This window comes from Pantherophis guttatus, chromosome 1 (genome assembly GCF_059756535.1).
Source record: "Pantherophis guttatus breed Tessera chromosome 1, ASM5975653v1, whole genome shotgun sequence".
NCBI classification, from domain to species: domain Eukaryota; kingdom Metazoa; phylum Chordata; class Lepidosauria; order Squamata; family Colubridae; genus Pantherophis; species Pantherophis guttatus.
The window spans coordinates 277548104-277573684 of NC_142063.1; the positions used below are offsets into that span (position 1 = coordinate 277548104).

The following is a 25581-nucleotide window of genomic DNA, read 5'->3' on the forward strand; positions in this document are numbered from 1 at the left end:
ACTTTCTATCACAAGTGACCTGTCACTAAAACTATTTCTAGACATAGGTCTAGTTCTCTTCTGGGAGACTGTTAAATTGATGTCATAAATAGCTGATATGTTTGTAGAATAGAGGAGGGCCATGGGACCAGGGGTGGGTTCTATTACCTTTACTACCAGTTCGCAACGGGGCCGCATGTGTTGCATGAACAGAAGCTTCCTGATGGCATGCGGGGTCGGTGGGAGGAGCCTCGCGCCAGTTTTACTACTGTTTCTTGTGAACCGGTCCAAACCGGGGGCAACCCACCACTGCATGGGACCCAATGACCCAACAGTCATTTAAACACAGGTTTAGTAGTCTTCCAAGGGAACATTAACCCCATGTCTGGAAATAGCTTTTAGGTCACCCATGCAAAGAACTGAAAGATTATGGCTCAATAAGAAAATGCATCTGCTCAATGCAAAAGAAAGTAATCCAGATGGACTGATAATAAATCTTTACAGGGGAGGAAGAATTGAAATTATCCTTTTATTTGTCAAATATTTATGAGTAGGTATATTTATTTATTTATTATTGCGATTTATATGCCGCCATTCTCCCGAGGGACTCAGAGTGGCTTACAAAAACAATATCCAATACAAATCACAATGAAATTAAAATCAACAACCCAATTAAAACAGTTTAAAATTATAGCAATGTACACCCATGGCGGATCAGCTAAGTTGACGAAAGAGCCACGTCTTCAATTGACGATGGAAGGAAAGGAGGTCGGGGGCTGTCCTGAGCTCAGTGGGCAAATCATTCCAGAGGGTCGGGGCTCCCACAAAGAACGCTCTCCTCCTGGGGGCCGTCAGCCGACATTGTTTGGCTGAAGGCACCCTGAGGAGGCCCACTCTGTGAGAGCGCACGGGACGGTGGGAGAGCGGTTGGAGGTGGTCCTGCAAGTACCATATGAGGATTTTTGTGCTCGAAAACCGCTGTTTAGAACTTGTTAATTTTTTTGCATGTAAGTGGCATTTATTTTATTGTGATGAATTTGCATTTTATTCTTTTAGAATAATTTCTAAAAGTTTTCCATGATGCGATTAAGAAGAAATAAATTAATCTAAACATTTGAATTAGGGCTGGTACCAGTTGTTTTGATAGCCTGATATTGTTGCTATCTTTCTACCTCTACTACCCTACCAGATGTTATTTCCAACGTCTGCAGAAAATAAACTCTTTTTTCTTGATATCAAACTCATATTCATGGGGATTTATTTACATGAGGTATTCCTCTATAATTTATTATTACGGAATAAAACATAACATCAGAGGTGGGTTTCAGCAGGTTCTGACCAGTTCTGGAGAACCGGTAGTGGAAATTTTGAATAGTTCAGCAAACCGGTAGTAAAAATTCTGACTGGCCCCGCCCCCATCTATTCTCTGCCTCCCAAGTCCCAGCTGATCAGGAGGAAATGGGGATTTTGCAGTAACCTTCCCCTGCATTGGGGAGGGAATGGAGATTTTGCAGCATCCTTCCCCCGGAGTGGGGTGGGAATGGAGATTTTACAGTATCTTTCCCCTGCCATGCCCACCAAGCGACGCCCACCAAGCCACACCCACCGAACCGGTAGTAAAAAAATTTGAAACCCACCACTGCATAACATCTATGGTCAGCTGCATATTGACTTAGTCAATAATGTTCCTCACTATATTCATCCACATCCACATTTAACACATCTGTTGTCCTCATGAGCATACACATTTTCTTCAGTTGATGTATATAAAGAGTAAAATATAACAAGAATAACATTTCACAAGGAGTTATTAGTGACTCCTGAGGTCCTAATGGAATTACCTAATGAAATTTGGAGATCATATGCATGATTATAATTTCTTTATCCAGCAGATGGCAGCAATAGTTCAGTTTGCAAATCATCCAAGAAAGATTTTGATAGCTGTAGAATCCTTATTTTGGATAATATTCCTCACCAAATATTCCTCTACTAATAAATCACCAAATAAGAAGTAAATACATATTATATTATGCAGCAGATATTTTAACTTGCATTTTTATGTAGCTACTGAGGCTAGACAATTATATCATCATCATCATTCCTTTCATATGAAGCACATAGGGCAACAAGCTTCTTCCAATTGTATACTTCAGCCTAAAATAAATTAGCTTTTAAAATGACAATTCCACATATAACTAGACATACTTGATATCCTGTCCCAAATTCTTGCTTTTTATCTGCAAATCGACTGTTACTTTAATACTGGAAACTATTTAAAGCCCAGCCCAGCTTCTCCAGACAGTACATGGCCTTCTCTATCAAAAATCAGACAGCAAAAGTAGATAGCAAAAAAGTCTTAAAAGCTGTTTGCTAAGCTTTTTGAGAATCAAATTTCAGGTCTGCAGAATTTCTGATGCCAATTTAGATACCCTCATGGGGACTGGATTAAGAACACAGCTGAACTAGATTTAGAGGGGAAAATCAGTTGCAGAGAGCCATGGGTGTTAACAAAATGCTTAAAAGTACTACTTGCCAGTTTTCTGCTTTCTGTCCCTTTACAGCGATCAGAATAAAACTGGTTGGTTAAATGCAGGTACTTTTAAATGAATGAGTATGTACTTAATTATCCAGTTGTGTGGCAGGGAGTCAAATACCTTCCTGTAATCAATCCAAGCTACATTCAAGTTGCTCTTTTATAGTTTTCCAAAATCATCTTGTCAATTAGGGGCTGATCTTATGGCCTTCTGCTGTCTCCTTTCAGCTCGGATGGAAAGATCTTGTTTTCAACTAGATGTTGTTGTATTGCATCAAATACAATGCCAGTTAGTACCGTAATTTGAAAGTTCATACTAAACAGATTATTATTATTATCAGTGTTTTTCTTACTTATCTTCTAAAATTATCTCATAACTAAGTCAATATATTGGAATGCTATTAAAAATAAATGCACTTTTAATCTTATAGTTTCTTACTTACATTGGGTAGCAAAGAATAAACACTGTGCTTATAATTTCGAAGGATAAACACTCTGCTTATATTTTCAGTGTTCACTATGCCAGTTAGACTGCTATCATTTGGAAAAGCAGAAGTAAATATGTTGCCATGGGAACTGATGCAGCCTTGTTAAAATTAAATCAGTTATGATGTTGAAAGGGTTCCCTAGTTCCCGAGTGTCATAAGCAACTAATATTTTTTTTGCTTTCCAAAACCATATTTAAGTATTGCCTTTTTCCCTTAAATACAAATATAGATTGAATAAATAGTGGATGTAAAGAGATAGCTCTTCCAAATGCATACAGTTCTAGAAACTAAAGCTACTAGTAAAATAAGATTTTACTGTGGTGCAGAAATTTACATTAAGAAGTAGTGTGGTTTTAGTGTTATGCTAGGATTGATGATGAAAGAATGAATATGATGAAATACTAATAGTATAGTATAGCCCAGTGATGGCTAACCTTTTCTGGACTGAGTGCCCAAAGTGTGCGCTAATCCTAACCTGAACCCCCAAAATGCAATGTGTGCGCCCCCCGCACATGCGCCCCGCCCATGCGCGGCAGAGACCTGACAATCAGCTGGCTGGCAGGAAGCACATGTGCGGCGGAGCTGAACTGGGGTGACCGCTCGCGTGCCCACAGAGAGGGCGCTGCTTGCCACCTGTAGCACGTGTGCCATAAGTTCGCCATCACGGTTATAGCCATTCTGCTTCTCTTTGGAGGTCTTCGTATTTTGTTATTTTCTCCAGTTCTTTCTCTCCTATTCTGCTGTCTCCAAGTTCTGCCATGTCTACTCTCCAGAATCTTTTGTCTTTCTTATCATCAATTGTTAAGTCTGGAATGTTATGTGGCAAGTGCTTGTCTGAATTCTGAAGTTCCAGAGTTCTTTAGCTTCTTCATTTTCATTTGTCAAATTTGTGATCCCACCAAGTTCTTGCTTGCAGATCTTCCAATGCACCATTGTTGCTACATTGTCATGCCATTCTTTGCAATCTGTCGGTGCAATTTTCTTGCAGAATGAATCTTCTTAAAAGATCTCTCTCTTGACATTAACTTCTCCCAGTCTATCACCATTGACCAGCAAGTGTATCTTCCATTGAGTCATTGATCTTTGCACAAACCTTCTGGTGTTTCTATTGACTCTTGTTATTTCTAGGCACTTGATTATCCAATCTTGGCAGGGAGTTAATGCTGTTGTTTGTGGTCAGTCTGTGCAATCTTCTTGCAGTAACTTATAATTCTGCCTTCAAGGCAGTGTTGACTCCTGGAAACTCTCTGGACAAGTCCTTTCAGTTTTCTTGGCAATATTTCGGAAGTCTCCACAATGGCTAGCCAGACCAATAGGAAGCCTAGTAACATGTTTACTTTTAAATGGTTTTCCATTGGTCTGGCTGGCCATTGTGGGAACAAAATAGCAAAAGTAATCCTCTAGATTTGTTTGTTTATTCATAAGCATAACAATTAAAATAAGATATAATCCATGACATAACATTTAAAATATAAAATACAAGATTAAAATATGTACATATTAAACAGATCTTGCCCAGATCTTAATCTCTAAGTGACTTTGCATTATGGCTTGTTTATACACACTCCATACCCATAATTTTGGAACAGCTTTCACTTTGTATCACTCAAATTTAGTTGTCTCCCTCCAACTTAATCTTAATCCAGTTTCTTTCTCACTAAAGGAGCTATCAGTCAACCCCTCTGTTTGTCTCCAACCTTCCTTTTCCTACTGTAAATTGTTGAGGAGGTAGTTGACTCCTGGTTGTCCCTGATCTCTCCATGGCTTTCAGTGCCATTGAACATACTGTTGTTCTGGACATTTTAATTGGGGACAAAACTTTGCTTTGGTTCTCTTCCTTCCTTTGGGATCAGTTCTAATTGATGTTAACAAAGGGGGGGAATTAAGCCCACATCCCCTTTTTCATGAAGATCTTCTGGATTCAACAACACTCTCCCCACTCTTATTTAACCTACGCATGAACCCATTGGATAAGGTCATATGTCAGAATAGGTAGTTCTGCCTTGGGTTGTGGAGATTCTGCTTCTATGTCTGTGTGGGCTCCAACTCAATCAAGCAGGACTGAATGGTTTTGGATTTTAGGGTGTCCAGAGGTCTGGACTGTAGATCTTCTGTGTATAGTTCTGGATGGAGTTGTGTTGCCTCACACAGAACCAATGTACGATTTGGGGGTTCTCCTAGACTCATGGAGTTGGTGGTGGCCACGGCCAGATGGGCTTTTCTACAATTTCATGTTGTGCACTAATTGTCTCCTTTCCTGGATCAAGAGGAACTGTGTATGGTCACTCATTCTTCTTTCATCTCCCAACTAGATTGGAATGCAACATATTCTAAATGGAGCTCTCCTTTCTTCAAAGGAAAGCTACAATTGGCAGCATGAGCTACATTATCTGTATCTGCCTTTTAAACTGCACTAGTTCCCAACAGGTTTTGAGGTGTATTCAGGGTGCTGTTAGTACCTATAAAGCTCTTCATGGCATAGAGTCAGGATATTTCAATGACCACCTTCCTCCAATTGACTCTACCTGCCCCATCACATCTGGCAAAATATGCATACTCTGGGTCTTGTTGATCAGGAAACATGTCTTTTCTATCACAGTGTCAGCCAGGGGTGAAATCCAGCAGGTTCTGATAGGTTCTGGAGAACCAGTAGCGGAAATTTTGAGTAGTTCGGAGAACCGGCAAATACTACCTCTGGCTGGCCCCAGAGTGGGGTGGGAATGGAGATTTTGCAGTATCCTTCCCCTGCCATACCCACCAAGCCACGCCCACAGAACCGGCAGTAAAAAAAATTGGAATTCACCACTGGTGTCAGCCCTTTGGAACACCATTCCTCCTGAGATTAGGTCCCTAAACTTGCTGCACTTCTGGATTGACTTTTCTTTCAGACATAGGATTTCGGAAATGGTGGAGCTTGTGAATTTATGAATTTGTTGTTTGCCCAATTATCTTTGCTGCCCATTTTTTTTTCTTTTTGATATGTTTCTATTTTTTTTGTTTTGGTGTTTTATTGTGTTAGTTGCCCAGAGATGGCAGCCATACAAATCCAATAAATCCAATAAATAAATGAATAAATCCAATCGAGTGCTCAATTTTGAGCTGAGGTTTTAAGCATAAATTTATATGCAAATTAGTTGCCTTTTAAAATGTTTCAAAACAAAAAAAACCCGTGTGCTTAATATACAAATAAGATTGCCCATATTTAGAGTATTAAAATACAGCATACCTACTTGGGATCAGAAACAGATTGAAAAATAACTATTTCACGAAGTCATTTAGTGAATGTATGGCATTAGTGGAATTTTAACCCCAGGTTACAAATAGTTTGTATTACTCCAATAGACAAATAAATTACTAGAAATACAATCCCAAATTAAAAGTAACTTTTATTAAAATATTCAAGTAAGGAGAATGATCAACAGTACATTTTATCATACAACATATATCAAATGAACTATATAATTGATTTTAGACAAAGAAGTTTTTACCAGCATAGACTTGAGATTTTTTTTTAAAGATAAGAGCCAATATAAAGACTATAGAAATCTATGTTACTTAATACACACTCAACTGTACTAGAAATCTGTATTTAGCATATTACAAAGGGTAGAGGTATATAATTTGAAATATTAAGGAACATATCAAGATGACATCCTTTGCTGCAGGCTGCATAGTTTATAGTATGAAATGGGAATCTACCCAGAGGAACGATAATGTGTTAAATTTTAAGAAATGATTTTTTATTTGAACTGGACTCCACACTATGCCAGTTTGACCTATGGAATGAAATCAGTATGGTCTTTATTTGGCCTGCAGGTTTTTCATGTGCTGGTACTATTATTAGAATGATTATTAGTAGTGCTAGTACCTGCTGCAATTAGCATACTGCAGTACAAAAAAGAAGAAGAGTAACATCTTAATGGTAAAGAACACGTTTTAGATTTTAAAAGTGCTAAATTAAATCCTTGGCATCTCAGTTGGGCCTAAGTAGGCTCCTGTTCAAAACCTGAAAGTGCTGCCCATCAGTACAGATAATTCCAAGTAAGTTGACTAATTGTTTGACTTGGTATAAGGCAGCTAATTGGGAAGCTTTGATTTAACTTTAATATTCATAATTCAAACATTCATCAAGCACATTCTCTTCTGAAATTCCACTTTTTACATGGAAATAAAATAGTTAAGAAATTGGTGGTGCGTATTGCTCATCATAGTTTTTCAGTCCCTCTGAAAGACAGCCTGGGTTGGCACACAACACACCAGACTAAAAGACAATTGGCCAATTTGTGACTCAGTGTGTTGTGCAAATCTAACCTGTATGGTTGATTTATGATTCACTGTGTGTTCCGTCAGGCAATTTGGTTAATTCATAAGCCATTATTATATAAGCTATGGCTAGTCTACTGTGCAAACAAGCCAAAGACAGTTCATGAAATTTAACCAACAAAATCTAATTATCACACATTTAACAACAAATAGGATTCTTTTATTACAAAACACAAATAGAGAACAATAGAAATGTTGAACACATACCACTGATAGAAAAATTGACATTAAAAACCTTCACTTAAAATGTATTAACTTAGAATATATTGTGTTCTAGAAAGGATTACTTTTAGACTAAATTACTACATGGGAGAAAACTTGAGGAAAAGCATGCACCATCAGTAATGTATTTTCACAGATAACATTTTTAATTGCAGAGTGAATCATAGGATAGTACATAAGAGCTTCTTCTCCCGGAAGGGATTTTCAGATGCAGGCACCGGTATAATAAGGGGATCTTCTCCCATATGAGCATCACAATATGCCAATAAATCAGCAGCTGCCTTGGATACCTAGGAGCATTTTAAAAAGAAGAAAAAGAACAAAAGAAAAATGGGGGAAGGGTTATCTAAGTATTATTACCATTGCAACAGTGTTAATAGATTGATCCAAGCAGTTAGAATATTTTCTGTGTAGTAGTCCTTTATACCAGGGGTCTCCAACCTTGGCAACTTTAAGACTTGTGGACTTCAATTCCCAGAATTCCTCAGCCAGCAAAATCTTAAAGTTGCCAAGGTTGGAGACCCCTGCTTTATACCATAGCTGGGGAAACAGTTGACCCAGACTTGCACGTGAGTTTTGAAAGCTTTGTGTGTATCGCCCAGCCTTTCAACAAAATTCTCTGTATTATAATTTTGAATAAGGCAGAAACACAAAAGTATTAGGTATATAAGCAGTAATCATATAATTAAACAATTTAATGTTAAATTATTTTAAAGCTTTTGCCTTGCCACATCAGATTTTTTTTGAGGATATGATTTTCACACCATGCATACATATCAGACTATAGTTCAGTATGTAATTTATTAATCTCTCTGAAATTATATTAAATTCCTAAAAATAGTACATATATGTGACAGACCTGCATCATGCAGAAACGTTATCACAAGTTGTATTGTCCAAACAGGGCAGATTGTTCTATCACCAACCATAAGTCATTCCAAAGAACGAAGTCAATGCTATAAGGAAGCCATGTGAAATGTTGCAGCAGAGCTGGCCAGCAAAATGCACCAAAACCAAGCATTTTTTTTAATTATTATTCATATGTAGCTCCTATACATGTTTTGTTTTTAGTCTATGATAATGTACCAAATGGTACATTCTGGCACAAGTACAAACGTGCAGGAAAAAAGGAAAAGCTCAATTAGATTTGTCAGTTATTTTTGTGCTAACGGATTGTAAAATAGTAACAGAAAGGAAAACAAGGAAAAATTAGATTAGAAATTTATGTAAGGAAACTAAATGTTGGAATATGTGTCCTTCCCCAAGCAATGTAACTTGGAATCAACAATTTCTGATAAATTGGTTTCCAGATCACAATCCAAACAAGGTAACTACATTAAACCAATAGTTGATTGAATCTCCTTTTGTTTATTATAGATGAATATTACCACAAATTCTACCTCGGAAGGTTGTTACCAGATATTTATGATTTAAGACAAAGTTAGCAATCTCTGAAAGAACTAGAGAATGTTATCATTACATTTCAGAGTAAAGAAGGTGATTAAAAACAGCCCAAGTTAGAATATAATCCTGTTAGATACCCTATAATTATAAGATTCAGTGACAAGACAAAATGCTGCAATTACTACAGTCACCTTCCATGAAAAGACAGACATAATTACTGTTCATGCAATGACACCCACTCTGCTTTTGCTTTGTATCTAAAATGAGCACATCCACAAACATCTCGCTAATGCCAGTGTTGATTTCACAACACTATTTTAGAAATAATTAACAATTCCATCTTTAAAGGAGAATGGGAAAAGCACAATAGCTGCTGTATGCAATTGTTCACAGTGCTACTTATGTTAAAAAATCAGTGTTTCTTGACTGGACGTCAGCAGCATAGTTTCGTTATTCTAAAAGGTATCTGCAAACTTTAGTTATACCATACAAATTTCTTCTACCAATATTGTCTCTAACTTTTTCAATTTCACTGTTTTATTTTTAAAAAAGGAATTTTCTTTAATTAAAGTCTAATTTTTTAGTATATTTCATTCGCTATTCTGAATATTTTAAGAGTTTAATTTATCAGTTCCTATTTGGATAATCGGGTCTTTGCATATTAATTTCAAATATACACAAGTCTCTTGTTAATATAAATATTGATTACATCAAGAAGCCTCTCACGTTTTTTTTTATTTTTGCTGAATTGAAAAACTATTATCACACGCTGAGAATAAACCAAAATATTAAACTTTACAATATTTTGAAATCATTGTAATAGCTTCTTAAAGTTATTAGCTGTTCAAAACAAAGGATACAATAGTTAAATTAGAGGCATTATGGTTTACTTATTAGTTTGGTATACATATTAGCTATGTAAATAAGCTCTATATACTAAGAAACATCTATATATTTCTCAGCTTAGTAATCAAAATCTTATTATCTGAACATACCATGAGCATGCATATGGTTTCCAGATGTGTGATCATCCAAGTAGTATATAAAATTGAACCTGTTTAGCTTTAAGAATAAAACTAGATTAGATAACGTTCAACTTCTGGAAGAGAAGAAATGGTGGCCAATAAACAGAATTAAAACCCCAATCTCTCTGTTTTCTTTTCCAGTTGTTAGATCTAATCTCTCTGCTCTTTGCATGCATGTTCTTCATATATCTTCACTGAATACAAAGAGCTATGCTTGGCTACTAGCCTAAAATGTAGAAAACTAAGTTTTGTGGTTTTTTATGTCAACAGTAATGGTTTAGAATATTATACAAAGCCAGCCAATGGGGTCTTTTCAGTAAACAATGGTTATATAAACCATAGCTAAATACATGGACTTGAGTATGAACTCAATTTTATAAGGCAGTAACAGTGTTTACCAATGGCATAAAAGATTGTATATAACATCATAAAGCAATATAATTAATTGTCCCTATCCTCAGCATCAGCTTTTTCAAAATGTCAATTTAAATGTATCATTCAGAATGTTTTGTATTTATGGAAATGAGTCCTCTCTGTTTATGCATGTGCAAAAATATATTAATGTTTATGTGGGAATGTTATTTGAGAAAATAATAAAAGTTAATTATTTTACAATGTATGTGTTTCATTTCCAAAGAGAAGTAAATGTGTATAAATTTGTTTTACTTATTCATGAATGTAAAAAATCACAATCTAAAATATTCAAGCCAAAAATTTTCATGTGCAGTAATTTCAAATTTCAAACCAGAGAAAAATCTGCTTAGGCAGTGTTTTCAGAGAATGAGGTCTTTGAGAAACAACTTTAGTACTGTAATTGACAGTGTTGTCAATTACATAGTGTTGTCCTCTGTCCCCAGGTGTTCTGGGGAGAGTTTAAACTTCACAGAATTGTCACTGAGCCAACTTGTAACAACATTTAATTAATTTTATAAGCCAAGATGTTCTCTGTTCTGTATTGTGGACAGAAAATTTAAGAAATGTCAATAGCTTTAAAACACTTCTAAATACTGCTGTGTTCACTCAAGTACAACAAAATTGCACTCTGTTAGGATGTATCACATCTAACATTCCACAAATCTTCAAACTCCAGTTACAATGGATATAATCCACTTTTTCCCTAAGTTAAAATGAGAGAGAGTCTTTTCTCAAGAGAAAAAAAATGTATCAACAAACTAAGTTACAAAGCTGCTCAGGAAATAATTCAAGGTTAATCTGATCCTTCACGTGCAATTAACTTTTAAGCATAAATGCTGTACCCTACAAGTAATAGCAATATGCCCTAATTTCAGCATAACCTAAACATGTATATTTAGGCAACTTGAGTAAATTCCAACATTATCCAAATGAATTTACATTTGAACAGTAGGACTTTTCTCTCTTTAATTCCACAGTACTGACCTTAGCCTCATTCTATCATGAGAATACTCCAAGGTTTCTGCATCAGATTTTGAGAATCCAGTGGGTTCTAGGAGAAAAAATATCTACCCCTTTTTTCTGCAATAGACACTGATCCATAAACAGTTACGGCTTCCTAATAACAAATATCACAGGATAATATCTGTAGGAGTTACACTGAGAACCAGAGAGTACCAAGGAAGGAATAATCCTTGTTGTGTCCATTGCCACCCAACTCCCTGCCTGAGACATGCAAAGCAGTTGTCCCTTAAGCTATGAGAAAACTGGTGATGATGGGAAAGCTACAGATTTAAACTGCGCTGGACAAAAGGGGAAATTGCACTCTCATATTAACAGATGGCAAACAACTAGCTTCAGCCTAATATGGATGCCAGTGTGCCATGAAAATTCTTATCTAGCTACGCTGTGTTGAAAATCTGAGTAGCTTCTGTAGAGTTCTAACCAGTGGGTGGTTAGAATTTGTAAATATGGTTACACGTTCAAATTTACCTTTATCCTATCCAGATATGCTTCCATTTTTAACTGCTCCACTGCTTTTCTTGCTTGAGATATACTTGTTGTACTGTTATTAGGCATTATCTCCTTCATTCTGATTTTCCTAGATCAATAAAAATGAGAGCATTACAAATTGTTTATTTTCAAAAGATAAACCATTCTAAGAATAGATATATTTTTCTAGCTCCAATTTTTTCGTAGATATTTCTTTCATTTCACTGATCAATCCTAATTCAATTGCCAGTATGGAATTTTATCTCTACAATCTTGCCCAAGGCTTTTCAATATATTCAGTATCAAGTTACCTAATAATAACCTGTCATATTTAATACATAATTAAATCATTTATTATAGCAGGAGAGATCAGTTTTGGGCAACTCCCTAAATTGAGAATGAGTAAAGGCTGCATTGGCAGAGCAGAATCATAAGGGACAGGAAAATCAGGGGTTTCCCTCCCTAATTATATGGACAAGGGAGGTTGGGTTTTTTATTTTGCTTTGTTTTCTTTAATTGGCCTATTTCTGCGTTTCCTGCTTAAAAATATCAGGAAACTTCATATCCTCAGTGATAATAATACCACTGATTTTCATCTGTCAGTTTTAGGGCTTCTAGGATTTCAAAAATGCTTATGGGGGGCCACAAGTTACCCATTGCTGCATAATAGCTTTGGAGAGAAAGGAAAAAAGAGAAAAACTAATCGTGTATCTTAGTTACTCAAAACCTGGATTGGTTTTACAAATCAGGGAACTCTGCATTTGTCTGTCAAGTGAAATTTCAGCCTTTGAAAAACACTGATATTTGTTTCTTTATTTTAAAGAATTGCAGGCCAGATTTAAGGGTAAAAGAGTGCCTAAGGTGGCTTCTTTCCTATCAAAATACAAATAAAAATATAAGACATAAATCACACCACAAAATTTCATTTATTCTCTGTTTCATATTTTCAATTCCAAATCCAGTAATGTAATTTTTAGAGCATAAACTAATAATGTTGAGCTAAAACAGTTTAACATCTTGTATATGTTTTTCTTGGTTATTTAGTTTTAGATTCTCTGTACATTTCTTCTTTCATATTAAAACACTGAATGTTTCCTATTCTCCTCTGCTTTATCTGCTAATTTATCTTACCTATTTTATAAAACAACTATAATTTAAAAATCATAGTTTAGAATAGAATACAATAGAATTCTTTATTGGCCAAGTGTGATTGGACACACAAGGAATTTGTCTTTGGTGCATATGCTCTCAGTGTACATAAAAGGACAAGATACATTCATCAAGAATCATAAGGTACAACAGTTAATGATAGTCATAGGGTACAAATAAGCAATCAGGAAACAGTATCAATATAAATCGTAAGGATACAAGCAATAAAGTTACAGTTATGCAATCATAAGTGGGAGGAGATGGGTGATAGGAACGATGAGAAGATTAATAGTAATAGTAATGCAGACTTAGTGAATAGTTTGACAGTGTTGAGGGAATTATTTGTTTAGCAGAATGATGGCGTTTGGGAAAAAACTATTCTTGTGTCTAGTTGTTTTGGTATGCAGTACTCTATAGTGTCATTTTGAGGATAGGAGTTGAAACAATTTATGTCCAGGATGTGAGGGGTTTGTAAATATTTTCACAGCCCTCTTTTTGACTCGTGCAGTATACAGGTCCTCAATGGAAGGCAGGTTGGTAGCAATTATTTTTTCTAATTATCCTCTGAAGTCTGTGTCTGTCTTGTTGGGTTGCAGAACCGAACTAGACAGTTATAGAGGTGCAGATGACAAACTCAATCATTCCTCTGTAGAAATGTATCAGCAGCTCCTTGGGCAGTTTGAGCTTCCTGAGTTGGCACAGAAAGAACATTCTTTGTTGTGCTTTTTTGGTGACGTTTTTGATACTAGCTGTCCATTTTAGATCTTGAGATATGACCTAGAAATGTGAAGGTCTCTACTGTTGATAGTGTGTTGTCTAGTATTGTAAGAGGTGGTAGTATGGGGGGGTTTCTCCTAAAGTCTACCACCAGTTTTGAGTGTGTTCAGTTCCAGGTTGTTCCGGTCAACGATGAGGCTAGCTGTTCAACCTCCCGTCTGTATGCGGATTCATCGTTGTTTTGAATGAGACCAATCACTGTTGTATCATCTGCAAACTTCGGTAGTTTAACAGATGGATCGTCTGAGATACAGTCATTGGTATATAGAGAGAAGTGGAGAGAGCACATAGTCCTGGGGAGCTCCTGTGCTAATTGTACAGGTATCTGATGTGATTTTGCCTAGCTTCACCTGCTGCTTCCTGTCTGTTAGGAAGCTTGTGATCCACTTACAAGTGTGTTCAGGTACCACTAGCTGATTTAGTTTAGTTAGAAGAATGTCCGGTATGATGGTATTGAATGCTGAACTAAAGTCTACAAAGAGGACCCTTGCATAGGTCTTTGGAGATTCAAGATGTTGTAGGATGTAGTGCAGCGTCATATTAACAGCATCATCTGTCGATCTATTTGCTCAGTATGCAAATTGCAGGGGGTCTAAAGCGGATCCGTGATGGTTTTCAGGGGACATCACTAGCCTTTCAAAGGTTTTCATAACTACAGTTGTTAGAGCAACTGGTCTGTAGTCATTCAGTTCCTTGAGGAAGGGCTTCTTCGGCACTGGGATGATAGTGGAGCATTTGAAGCAAGAAGGAACATAGCACATCTCTAGCAATTTATTGAAGATATTGGGTCAGCACAGACTTTTAAGCAAGGAGGAGTTATCTTGTCTGGGCCTGGTGCTTTTCCTGACTTCTGTCTGTGAAATACATCTTGCACTTCCTTTTCTGTGATCACCAGGGGTTGTGAACCCAATGGGATGGGATCAGTTGTAGGGGGTTTGGCTGTTGTTGGTGTGTCTGGGATGGGGGTTGTGGAGATAGGTGTCTGCAGTTTCCTTTCAAACCTGCAGTAAAACACGTTCAGGTCATCTGCCAGTTGTTGATTTCCTTCAGCCTGGGAAGGAGGTTTGCTGTAACTGGTGATATTTTTAACAGTTTTCCACATGTTTGCTGGTTTGTTTGTTGAGAACTGATTTCTTAGCTTTTCAGAGTAGCTTCTTTTTGCTGCTCTGATCTCCCTTGTTAATACGTTTCTGGCCTGATTGTACAGCATTCTATCACCTTTTCTGTAGGCTTCCTCTTTGGTACGACGTGGCTGCTTAAGTTTAGCTGTGAACCAAGGTTTATTGTTATTGCAAATTCGCAAATTCCTGGTCGGTACACATAGGTCTTCACAGAAGCTGACATATGATGTTACAGTATCTGTGAGTTCATCTAAGTCTGCAGAGGTATTTTCGAAAACATTCCAATCACTGCAGTCAAGGCAGGCTTGTAGCTTTAGCTTTGCCTCCTCAGTCCAGGTCCTCACTGATTTAATTGTTGGTTTCGTGGTTTTAAGTCTTTGTCTGTAAGCAGGTACAAGATGAATCATGCAATGATCAGTGTATCCCACAGCTGCTTGTGGTAAAGACCGATTATGGCTTAACATATGCCAATTCATCCTATGGCAATTTATTCAATCAGTAATAGTTAAGCAGAGAGCCAGTTTTGTCCAATGGTTAAGATGATAGGCTAGAAACTGGGAGACTGAATTCTAGTTCTGCTTTAGGCATGAAAGCACGCTGGGTGACTTTGGCCAGTTATTCTCTCTCAGCCCAACCCATCTCACAGAAAACAGAGGACAAAAGGAGTATTAGGTATGTTGGGTTTATAAAGTAATAAAGGCAAGATTTTTTTTAAAAAACCTCCCTTTACACAATATGTGAAGTCCCACTAAAGTAGTACGGAAATACTTATAAATGGTTAAAATGTCTGCATGTGTACATCATTAACATATAAAAGGTTGTATCTAGAGTTAATACAGTACCAGAAACAAAATCACTACAAAGGGAGAACTGAAAATGAGAATCAGTTGATTTATTTGTACCTTAAAAGAACCCATTTATTTGTGTAGTAAAAGAAATCTTATGACCAGATTTTGAAAGAGGTCATCGGTAAAAACCAGGCAATCAGTGAGAAGCAATGGCAACCTGTAATATGAACTTCCCTATAATTTGCCTGTCTATCTCTCCTGCTGTTATTGATAGTTAGAAAGGTTTGGTTTTGATATTAAGATGTTTTATGTATTATTTGTATTCTGTACTATTCTGATGCAGACTTGATTGCAGCATTACAGTTTTACCTGAGATATGCTAATTTGAGGGAGGTGGAAATGTTTTTATTACAATGAATAGCAATGGAATAAATAGCAAATCTAGCTTAGAATCTCAATTTAAATTCCTGGGCTATGTGATCTAAAAATCAAATGGATGGTTGAAGAAAAACTTGATATGAAAGATGTACTGCTCTCCTCTGTCTTTCTAGTTCTACAGAATATGAGAAGGCTAACAGATAAGACAACTGGCTATTGTGCAGACATACAGCCCAGGGGGAAGAGAAGCGCTACAAGAGAGCTGAATATCTGTGAGTGACAGGATTTTTTAAAAAACACAGGGTAAAATCTCTGCATACTCTTTTACTAAATAAGGTACCAGAAGGTTATTTCAGAGTCAGATTAAAACAAATATACGCAAAGGCATACTGCAAATAAAGGAAAATTACTCCTGAACCCTCACATCTAATTTACTATTTTTAAAGAGGAGGGGGAAAACCAACTCTTTTAGTATATTGCAATTAGTTCTGAGAATCAGTGGCTTCTTAAGAGGTTTGGAAAAAAGTAAAACCAAAAGTAAACTTGTGCTTTGCTTGCTTCTACTCAATATGAATATGAAACAGAAACAATAAGAATGTAATCTTTGTCACAAATTTTTATTTCTCTCTCTCTCTCTGTTTTTCAAGCAAGATTTCCTTTCCATAATCTATTTTATTTGATTCATGTTAAAGTTTTGCAAAGAAGCTACATTACGTATCTATATCTCTTGAGAAAGAATTCCAAGGCCATAGTGCCCATCAGGTTTTTTCCCTTTGAGGAAGCTTTTATTTCATTTTATTTATTTAGTTTGTTTCCCACCCATCTCGTTGCAAGGCGACTCTGGGCAACGTACAACATTTAGTTTTAGATTTGCCCTTCTGGACTCTGAGACCAGCAATTCCTGAAGAGAGAAACAGAGATATGAAAAAGAATGAAAATGGATATGGTGTGGCTGAGGCAAAGAGGGACCTTGGATTTGAAAGGATTTTCTAAACCAGTAAAATATTTGGATGAACAAGCCTACTCTGATTAATCAGTTTCTCGTAATTACTCTCAAAGAATAGTTCAAATGCCATTAAAGAACTTCAAGCAGATATGAAAATTGTTGTGTGGATTTTTTGTTCCTTTTTGGCCTCTACTCTCGTTTTAAAAAGGTTTTGCCTGCTGTAGACATAAGTAATTGATGTAATATACTTGCTGTGATTACAGCATGGGTACATACATCTGCAGATATACAGTAGAACCTCTGGTCACGAACATTTCTGACGATGAGCAAATTGGGTTCCGACAAAAAAATTCACAATATTTTTTTTTCATGGCCGATTTCCCCTTCCACGCCATTTTTTTTTTGTAAGCGCCAAATTTCCAAAATTAGGTTCGGGTCACAACCAAATCAGTTTGCGACCAGTTATGGAACAAATTATGGTTGTGACCAGAGATTCTACTGTAGTTATAAACAATGAATCAATAACCTTAACCTATCTGGTGGGAAGAAAGCAAAGGACAGCCAAAACAAGCAGACATAATCTCTGTACTTTCACTTGGGGGACAAAAACAAACCATTTTGCAAAAAATATTAACCCCCTTTTTCCTGCATATTTTTGCCAATGAATATTGTAAAAGTGACATATAAAGTGAGAAAAGTGCATGAGCAAATAGCAATCAAAGTTTGGTGCTTGATTCACTTATTTCATAAACAAAGATATCTACTATCTGATGCCCCAGTGAATTGCCCTCCCCTTCCCTTAGAGGCAGTAACTAGTTACTAGTAACTAACTCCTATCATTGGTGGTCAATCTGTCATACAACTGGATAGAAATTCTGGCCTATTTCTCCATGGCAATCTGCTTCAGCTCAATAATGCTTGAAATGAATTTACTAGCATGAATTGCTCATTTCGGACTCTACCCCCTTTCTCTTAAAGTTGATCTTTCCAAAACATCAAATATGTTCTTCTGCAGTCATTCTCTCCCAGACTTCTTTGTATGTTTGGAATCAGTATCTTTTGATCTAATGCTTGAGAAGTGGCATGAGTCACTCCTGGTGAAATAGGAAGCTATATAAATTAGACAGATGATAGGTAGGTAGGAAGGTAGATAGGTAGGTAGGTAGATGGATGGACGGATGGACGGACAGGCGGATGGATGGACAGACATGAATGGACGGACAAGGGAGGGGGGAGGAAGAGAGAGAGATTTTCATACTATTGAATGCAATGTTTGTTTTCTGCCAAACATAACAATTCCATGTAATTGCAAAATGTTCATATTTGATTCATCTGTCCATAAAATGTTCCTTCAGAAATCTGGAAAGCTGTCCAGGTGCCTTTGGTAAATTTGAGACAAGCATTACTATTCTTAGCAGTGGCTTCTACCTTGCTTACCAAACTCCCAATAATGCCTTTTTAATCAGTTTTTTTTCAGATGGGTAAATTGTGTAGACTGTTTGGTCAAGACAAAAAAAAAATCCTTCAGATCCCTACATGCTGTCCTGGGTTTTAATTTCTTGTATGCTGTGCTCTTAGAATGGTTTTAAGAGGATGGCTGCTGTTTGCAGTGTTTACTGATCTCCAAGCCTTCTCCATTTCAAGAGAGTCTGACCATGGATTAATGGAGAAGTAGTTTTTCACTGTTTTCACACTGAACATGTTTGAACATCTAGAATTGATATGGTAAGATTTTCACATTGATGAGCCAAGGTTTGCAAGATTTACATAGGGTAGGGTTGTTGGCACAGATTAGCCCTGATTGTTTAATGAAGCACTCACATATCTAGCCCTAGTTACATCAGTAATGCACCTGATTGAATTAAGGGGAAACTACAATTTTTCACACTTGCATATCATATGGATGACCTTTGTTTATGGAATGAATAAGACAAAAATGAAACTTTATTTTTTCATTCAAATTCCATATATACAGTATGTATTAGTCGGACCATGTGAAGCTCTGATTGATAGAAAATTATGCAGAAATTCAGAAAATCTTCACACTTTTTCATTGAACTGAAATTATTCTCTTGCCTATTTCACACAATAACATCCTTATTTTCTTACAAGGGAGAGGCAGGGAAAGGACACCTCTACTAGATGAAAAGTCCACTGGTATATTGCTAGATGAATCTAAAGTAAATATAATTAACTGTTCTGAAAGCTGTAATTCCTACTTAAAGGACTTACATTTATATCTGTTTAAAACACAACTACAGCAACAAATAGGCTTCTAATGAAGTTCATCCCAAGCATGGGCCTCTGCATCGGTTAATTTCTGAGCACAACACAGGATTATAAAATGAAGGGTTAGTTCCATGAATATAGATATATGTCTGTTTTTTTGACATCAGTTCACAATAATTACTATATCTTCCCCAGTACAGACTCTCAGATCACGTATTTCCTCAGGTTCTAAATTTCTTATACCTTCAAATCTCCACCTGGCCCAGAAAAATACTCTCTGCTTTTGGTTTAAATCCCATTTTTGCTTTTATCATATTTTCTGCTAAAAAAAAGAATCCAATTTTTATTTTCTATATCCATGTATCACAAGTTAATAGATGTAGTACTAAAAATGACAGAATTCAAAGTGTTCAGTATAAATTTATTTAAATTACAACAAGGCAAAGTGATTTTGTTTGCTTGCTTTCTGCTATTTCCATCCAAATTATACTTGGGATTATAAAACAAAATGGGAAATATGCCAGTTTTGATTTAGAACAGGGGTACCCAACCCCCTGGGCCGTGGCCTTTTTAGAATTGGGCCATGTGAGTGGCTGGCCGGTGTATGTGCATGTGCACGTAGCTCAACATGTGTGAGCAGCGGTCCTGCAGGCACTTGCACGCAGCAACCCATTGGTCACACAAGTCAAGCTGCGCGCCAGCCTGCCACCCATGCAAGGGCTGCATGCGCACATGTGTACCAGCCCACTACTTGTACAGCCCAGTTCCCCTCTCCCCCCAGCCGGGCCGCGAAGCTGCAAAGGTTGGGGACCACTGATTTAGAACACAAACCAAATTTCCCTAATTCTTTGTGGCATTTCATGAGGATGATGATGGTGATATCCATTTGGTTGTGTCTGACAATTGGCGATTGTATGGGCCAGGTCTCTCCATATCTTCTGATCTTGCACTACTTTTCTGAGTTGTTCTATGCTCTGCCTGGTGTCATTTTTGATGGAGTCCTGCCACCATGGGGGCAATTCCTACTAAGTATTTTCCCAAACGTCATTTTTTGATGAATTCTTGTCTAAAAGTTAAGTATCTACACAGCCTTTGATTTCTAAAATGTCTTGCCACTGGATGAAAATTTAAAATTTCAATTTGGTCATGTATTCAAAACATTTCTCCTTTAGGACCTGCTCACAGAACCATATCTCACTAGTTAAACTAAGGTTATTAAACTAAAGTTGTCCTCAGACAGAACCTACAAAGAAAAATACTACCCGATAGCATTAACCCTATAAATAACAATCAGAATTGAAAATTTATTTATTATTTTATTTATTTATTTATTTATTAGTTCAATTTATATGCCGCCCTTCTCCGAAGACTCAGGGCGTCTTACAATGCACTTATAGCAATAGCCTTCATTCTTTTGTATATACCTGCTTATTAGGGCTTTTGGCCCCCCATAAGTGGTGTTTCTACAAAGTCAGCTTATTGCCCCCACAATCCGGGTCCTCAATTTACCTACCTCGGAAGGATGGAAGGCTGAATCAACCTTGAGCCTGGTGAGATTTGAACTCGCACTAATTGCAGGCAGCTGGCAGCAAAGTGCTGCATAACAGCACTTACTCCACTGCACCACCAAGGCTCTTGGTGCACCAAGAAAACTCTGTAATGCTGCTCTGATTTTTTTATTAGATCATGATTTTAGGTTTTAATGGGTATAGAAACAGAAAAATTATAATCAGATGCAGGCCCTATAACTGTTAATAACTGTAAAGCTATTTTTTTAAATTTTAATTATTGACTATCCGGTATTTAATGTAAATCAAATAAATGAACCATTAATATAGACCAACAGCACCATCTAGAGAAAGAACAGCAACATGCAATGGTTTGTGACCCTTTTTAATTGTACCACTAAATTCTGGCATAATGGCCAGAAATTAGATATATGATTTGCCACAGTTCCTCAGTGAAAAGTTATCACATGCACTGCAAATGACATTCCAACCTTTGCTTGAAAACCTCCAGTGATATGGAGTATTTATAACCCAAGGAGGCAGACTGTTCCACTGCTTGACTGCTCTCATAATTAGGAAATTCCTTAAGTTTGACTCTCGTCTATAAAGCTTCCACCCATTGGTTTTTGTCCTCCTAGAATCATTGGATGTCAGGCAGCATATACATTTAATATATAATTATGTTATGGTTGGTCGTACAGCCAGATGCTTAGATTGGATTTGGCATTTTTATCCACCTATCCTTCCCAAGGACCTGGAACAGGCAGATATTGTTGTTGTTCCAGGTAAAGCTGCCTTTTGCCATTGACTGATGGTGATTTTATCAATGCCAATGCTGTTAATGCTCCAACTGTTTGGAGATTGCATCCAAGGTGCTTATTATTATTAGTACTACCACCAGTATCTGTGTTTTCTTTTGCCACAGTTGTTCTATTTCTATTTGCAGATCTTTGTATTTTGTAATTCTATCCAGTTTTCTATTCTGTTGTCACCATGTATTGACATGTTACTATTATTATTACAGTGGCTCTAAAAGAGAATAACCCATAATATGTCAGTTCTTTTAATCGATTTCCATAGGATTTAGCCTCCAAGTCTGTTTCAACCTGCACTTTTCTTCTGTGCTCCTCTCCTATGTCCCTCAAGCAGAGCTTCTGACAGACTGGATCTCTTTCTCATTTTACAAAAATAGAAAATTAAAATAGGAATTAAATATTTCAGCATTCTCCTTTATGTCCATCACCATCTTGCTATCTTCTCTGACTAACAAACTGATCATTTTTCTCTTGTTCTACACATAACTCCAAACCACTTTTTATTTTTGGCATTCACAGCAAGACTCAGCTCATTCTGAGCCTTAGTCTACCTGTTCCTTTCCTTATAAATTCAGGCTATTTCTTGAAATTTTGCTTTTGTTACATGTCCCTCTTTTCATTTTTTAAAATTTGTCTTTATTGTTATTATTTTCAGTTTATTACAGAACTGTATTTTTAATTCCAGAAGCCTCTATTCCTCTATTCCTTCCTCAGGCCTTGATCTTGGAAGTGTGTAAAAAAATACTACTTGTGGTCCAACCATTTTTGCTTTCCTGCCTAAGCCCTGATAGTCCCTTGATAACTCTTCCAGGTGTTTCTGGCAGTGTCTTTGTTCCAGTATGAAATAGGAGAAAAGGACTATGATCAATACAGTAGGATTGATTAATCAGATTAGTGTCTCTCCATCACTCCTGTATATACACACTTGGGAAACAGCATATTTCCCTTGATAAATATATATATATAAGGTCTGTAGACTGCCAACTTGAGTTCTCTCAGGATCAGGTCACCCATCATCACCACATACCTTTGGGACAGTGGTTGGATTTCTCACCTCCATGGAAATTCAAGCTTCTCTTTTCCCTGTCCCTGGAACGCTGAGAGAAAAGTCTTTTCCATAAGTTAAAAAGTCTGTTTCTGCACCAATGAATACTTGCATTTTCAATCTCTTTCTAACTCATACCTTCCCATCATCTCCCTTTATCTCAATGCCCCAAGCAGGGATATCCCAATCAGTCATCTGTTCATCATGCTTACAGTCCCCCTTTCTATGGTTTGGAGTTCAGCTCTTCCCTTTCTATCATCTGGTTTGTTATTTATTTTTGTTCCAGCCAAAAACATTTTTCAAAAATCTGTACTGCAGAGCAAGGGCTATTCTCATTCCATCCATTGAGTGGCACCTGGGGGGGGGGAAGGAAGTGAAAACTGAAAAAATTATGCAGTAGGTAGAAAGGATCCATTTTCTGAGCCTTCTAGCACTTCAATTCCAATCACAGAAAAGGAGTCAATTAACCTCCACTGACTCTTCAGATAACAGATAATCCCAAATAACACAGTTGATCAGGACCACTTACTTTAGTCTAGAACAGATCCAGAAGCGTTTGGGGCAAACAGTTACCTCTCAGAATTATTCGACTAAATCAGAGGGCCAGAGCATGATCTTTTTGTTGTTGTTATTTTGCTTTGTTTTGTTCATCATCTACCCAACAATAAGATATTGTAAACAATAAGATATATGTTTATTTCCAATTTTTAGTATTAGATTATATGGTGAACAGTATTTGTTATTTATATGCTGTGCTCTTATACAAATGGATTTGTGTGTGGATAGATACATTTACGCACACACATAATACGTGAGGATTTTTTTCCTATTCGTTTTGGTGTCTTTGATTGAAGGATTATATGCCCTCAAATCATTTTCAATTCCTGGTGACCGCATAGATAAATTTTCTCCATGACCGATATCTTTAAACAGCTATTTGGTTCTGTATACTTGCCACTAAATTTTGAACATTCTGAAACATGTCCATAATTTTTTAAAGGATATATAACTGCATGTTCCTCATCTCTTGCCTGAAAACAGTTTAAAATCTCTCTGATCTTTTTTTTTTGTATCTAATGCTAGCGCCCTGCTTTCATCACTGTAGTACAACTGGAACGGTCTGTCTGTTTTGCACTAAAATCTGTTCTGGCACTCTTTCATCCGAACAATTGAAATTCCTCAATGTTGCCTATCTATCAGCTCCCAAGTAGAGAAAAAGGAGAAGAGAGAGAAAAGCAACATTTATTAAAATGCTGCTTTGAAGGTTTGAGGCTTGTAACACTTTTCTTTCTTTTTCCTTTCAGGACTACCCTAACCTTCTGCACATTACATTCAGTGGCTAATCATACAGTTAAAATATTCTTCAGAAACAATAATAAACAAGCATCTTCTAACAAGGCTCTTTTATCCCCAAAAGGCACAAACAATGGTGCCAGTTTGTAATCTCTCCCACTTCCTAAGAATATTTGCCTTCTGCCCACAACCTTCATTCTCTGACGGATGCACTGCTACTGCCTCCCTAATATGTGTGTTATGGACACACATACCATCTTCTGCCTTCTCAGATTTTCTAAATCAGGTGCCACATGGCCTGGAATACTGTACCCAGCAGCTCAAGAGACTAAATTCAGACACACATATACACACACACACAACGCATACATAGAGCTTCTGTTCATTAGAAAGAATCACCCATGCCAGTTCTTGCCATACTCTTGATTTTATATGGTTGAAGTCAGATGAAAGGCTTAATAATTATGTGAGAAGTCTGTCTGTGCAGTGCAGAAAGTAGCAAAAATGAAAAGCAGAAAATGGGCCTCTTTACCGAAATACAGCCTTACTGGACTGTTTCTGGCAATCCCAGGGACAACTTCTTTAAACCCATTATTTTCGACTAAGACCAAGAATGCAACACGCACGCTTTGAAAACACTTGTGACACACCCCAACTCTTACTAGCTGAGAATCTGCCACCGGCTCAAAGTCTTCCCCCCCCCCCCCCCACAACCTCTTCTCAACCAAACCATTGGGTTTGAGACCATTGCCAGCAACCGGGAGCGGGGCTTTCCCTATAAATTCCCCATCCGCGCCCGCCTTCGCCCAGTGCTAAGACTTACCTTGCAGCAAGAAATGGAGGCTTTTGGCAGTCGGAGAGATTCGAACAGCGAAGCCACCAACCACACTCACGCCTCGAGTGCAAGCAGGGACGTCTTGAGGTTGCACATGCCCGGGAGAGGGGGGGAGGGGGGGAGGGGGGGGCTCTGACCCGCCTTGAGGCGAAGATATCGACTATACGACTGGCGTGTGGTTTTATTTTGTTTTGGTTTTGAAAAAGAACGCTACCTGTCCGTCACGCCCCCTGCCTAGCGGAGCAGCCGATAGCCGACTCGCTCGCTTGCTGTGGCTGTGGAGTCTCTGGAGGCGCGCGTGCGCGTCTCCGCTTTTGCCGCGAGGAGGAATTCCAGCTAGTGACGTCAATCGGGGCGAGGGAAAGCGCGCGTCCTCGGGGCGGCCCTGGACTTCTTCCCCTACCTCTTGGAAGATGTCGGCTGTCGGCGTGAGCGTCATCTGTTCCGTCCTCGGCTGCCTGAAGAAGGCACGTATGCTTCGTGGCTGGAAACGGCGGCAGAGAGGATGAGTTTAGCGGGAGAGAGGCGCGCGACTACAAGCACGGGAAGAAAAAGAAAGGGGGGGGGGGAGCCGGGAATTCCGAGCCGCAGAGAGCAACGGCTTTTTTTTCCTCCCGATCTCCGGAGAGTCCCTGAAAGGAAAGCGCTGGGGGACGAGTGTTTTATCTCTGCTCGTCAGCGGTACGGCGAAGGCCAGCAGCCAAGGACCTTCAGCCGCAGATTTCGGGGCCAAATGGCCCGGGAGTTTCCAAGGAGCCGCTGGGAGCCTGGCTGTTGATGACGGCCGGGTAAATGGACGGACACAATTAAGACTCGGC

General features: G+C 37.8%; 1 protein-coding gene across 4 annotated transcripts; it reads right to left on the bottom strand.

Moving 5' to 3' along the window:
* Positions 1-6368: 6368 nt before the first annotated feature.
* On the bottom strand, positions 6369-25288 carry GNG4 (G protein subunit gamma 4). Of its 4 annotated transcripts, XM_087882969.1 has the most exons (5): positions 24752-25061; positions 22618-22687; positions 19271-19358; positions 11880-11988; positions 6369-7835 (listed from the first exon to the last, which is right to left on the bottom strand). In XM_087882969.1, coding segments are annotated over exons 3-5 (240 nt in total). In that variant the 5' UTR covers positions 19273-19358; positions 22618-22687; positions 24752-25061; the 3' UTR covers positions 6369-7706. The 4 variants fall into 4 exon arrangements, with proteins under 4 accessions (XP_087739095.1, XP_034284195.1, XP_034284196.1 ...); XM_034428304.3 differs by lacking the exon at positions 19271-19358 and having other exon boundaries at positions 24752-25036; XM_034428305.2 differs by lacking the exons at positions 19271-19358; positions 22618-22687; positions 24752-25061 and adding an exon at positions 25167-25288.
* Positions 25289-25581: the final 293 nt, after the last annotated feature.

What these genes read in the sequence shown, in the direction of transcription:
- GNG4 (XM_087882969.1), bottom strand. An exon ending in CATATCTGGATAGGATAAAG is followed by an intron (nt 7,836 to 11,879) that starts GTAAATTTGAAC and finishes AAATGCTCCTAG; the next exon opens with GTATCCAAGGCAGCTGCTGA.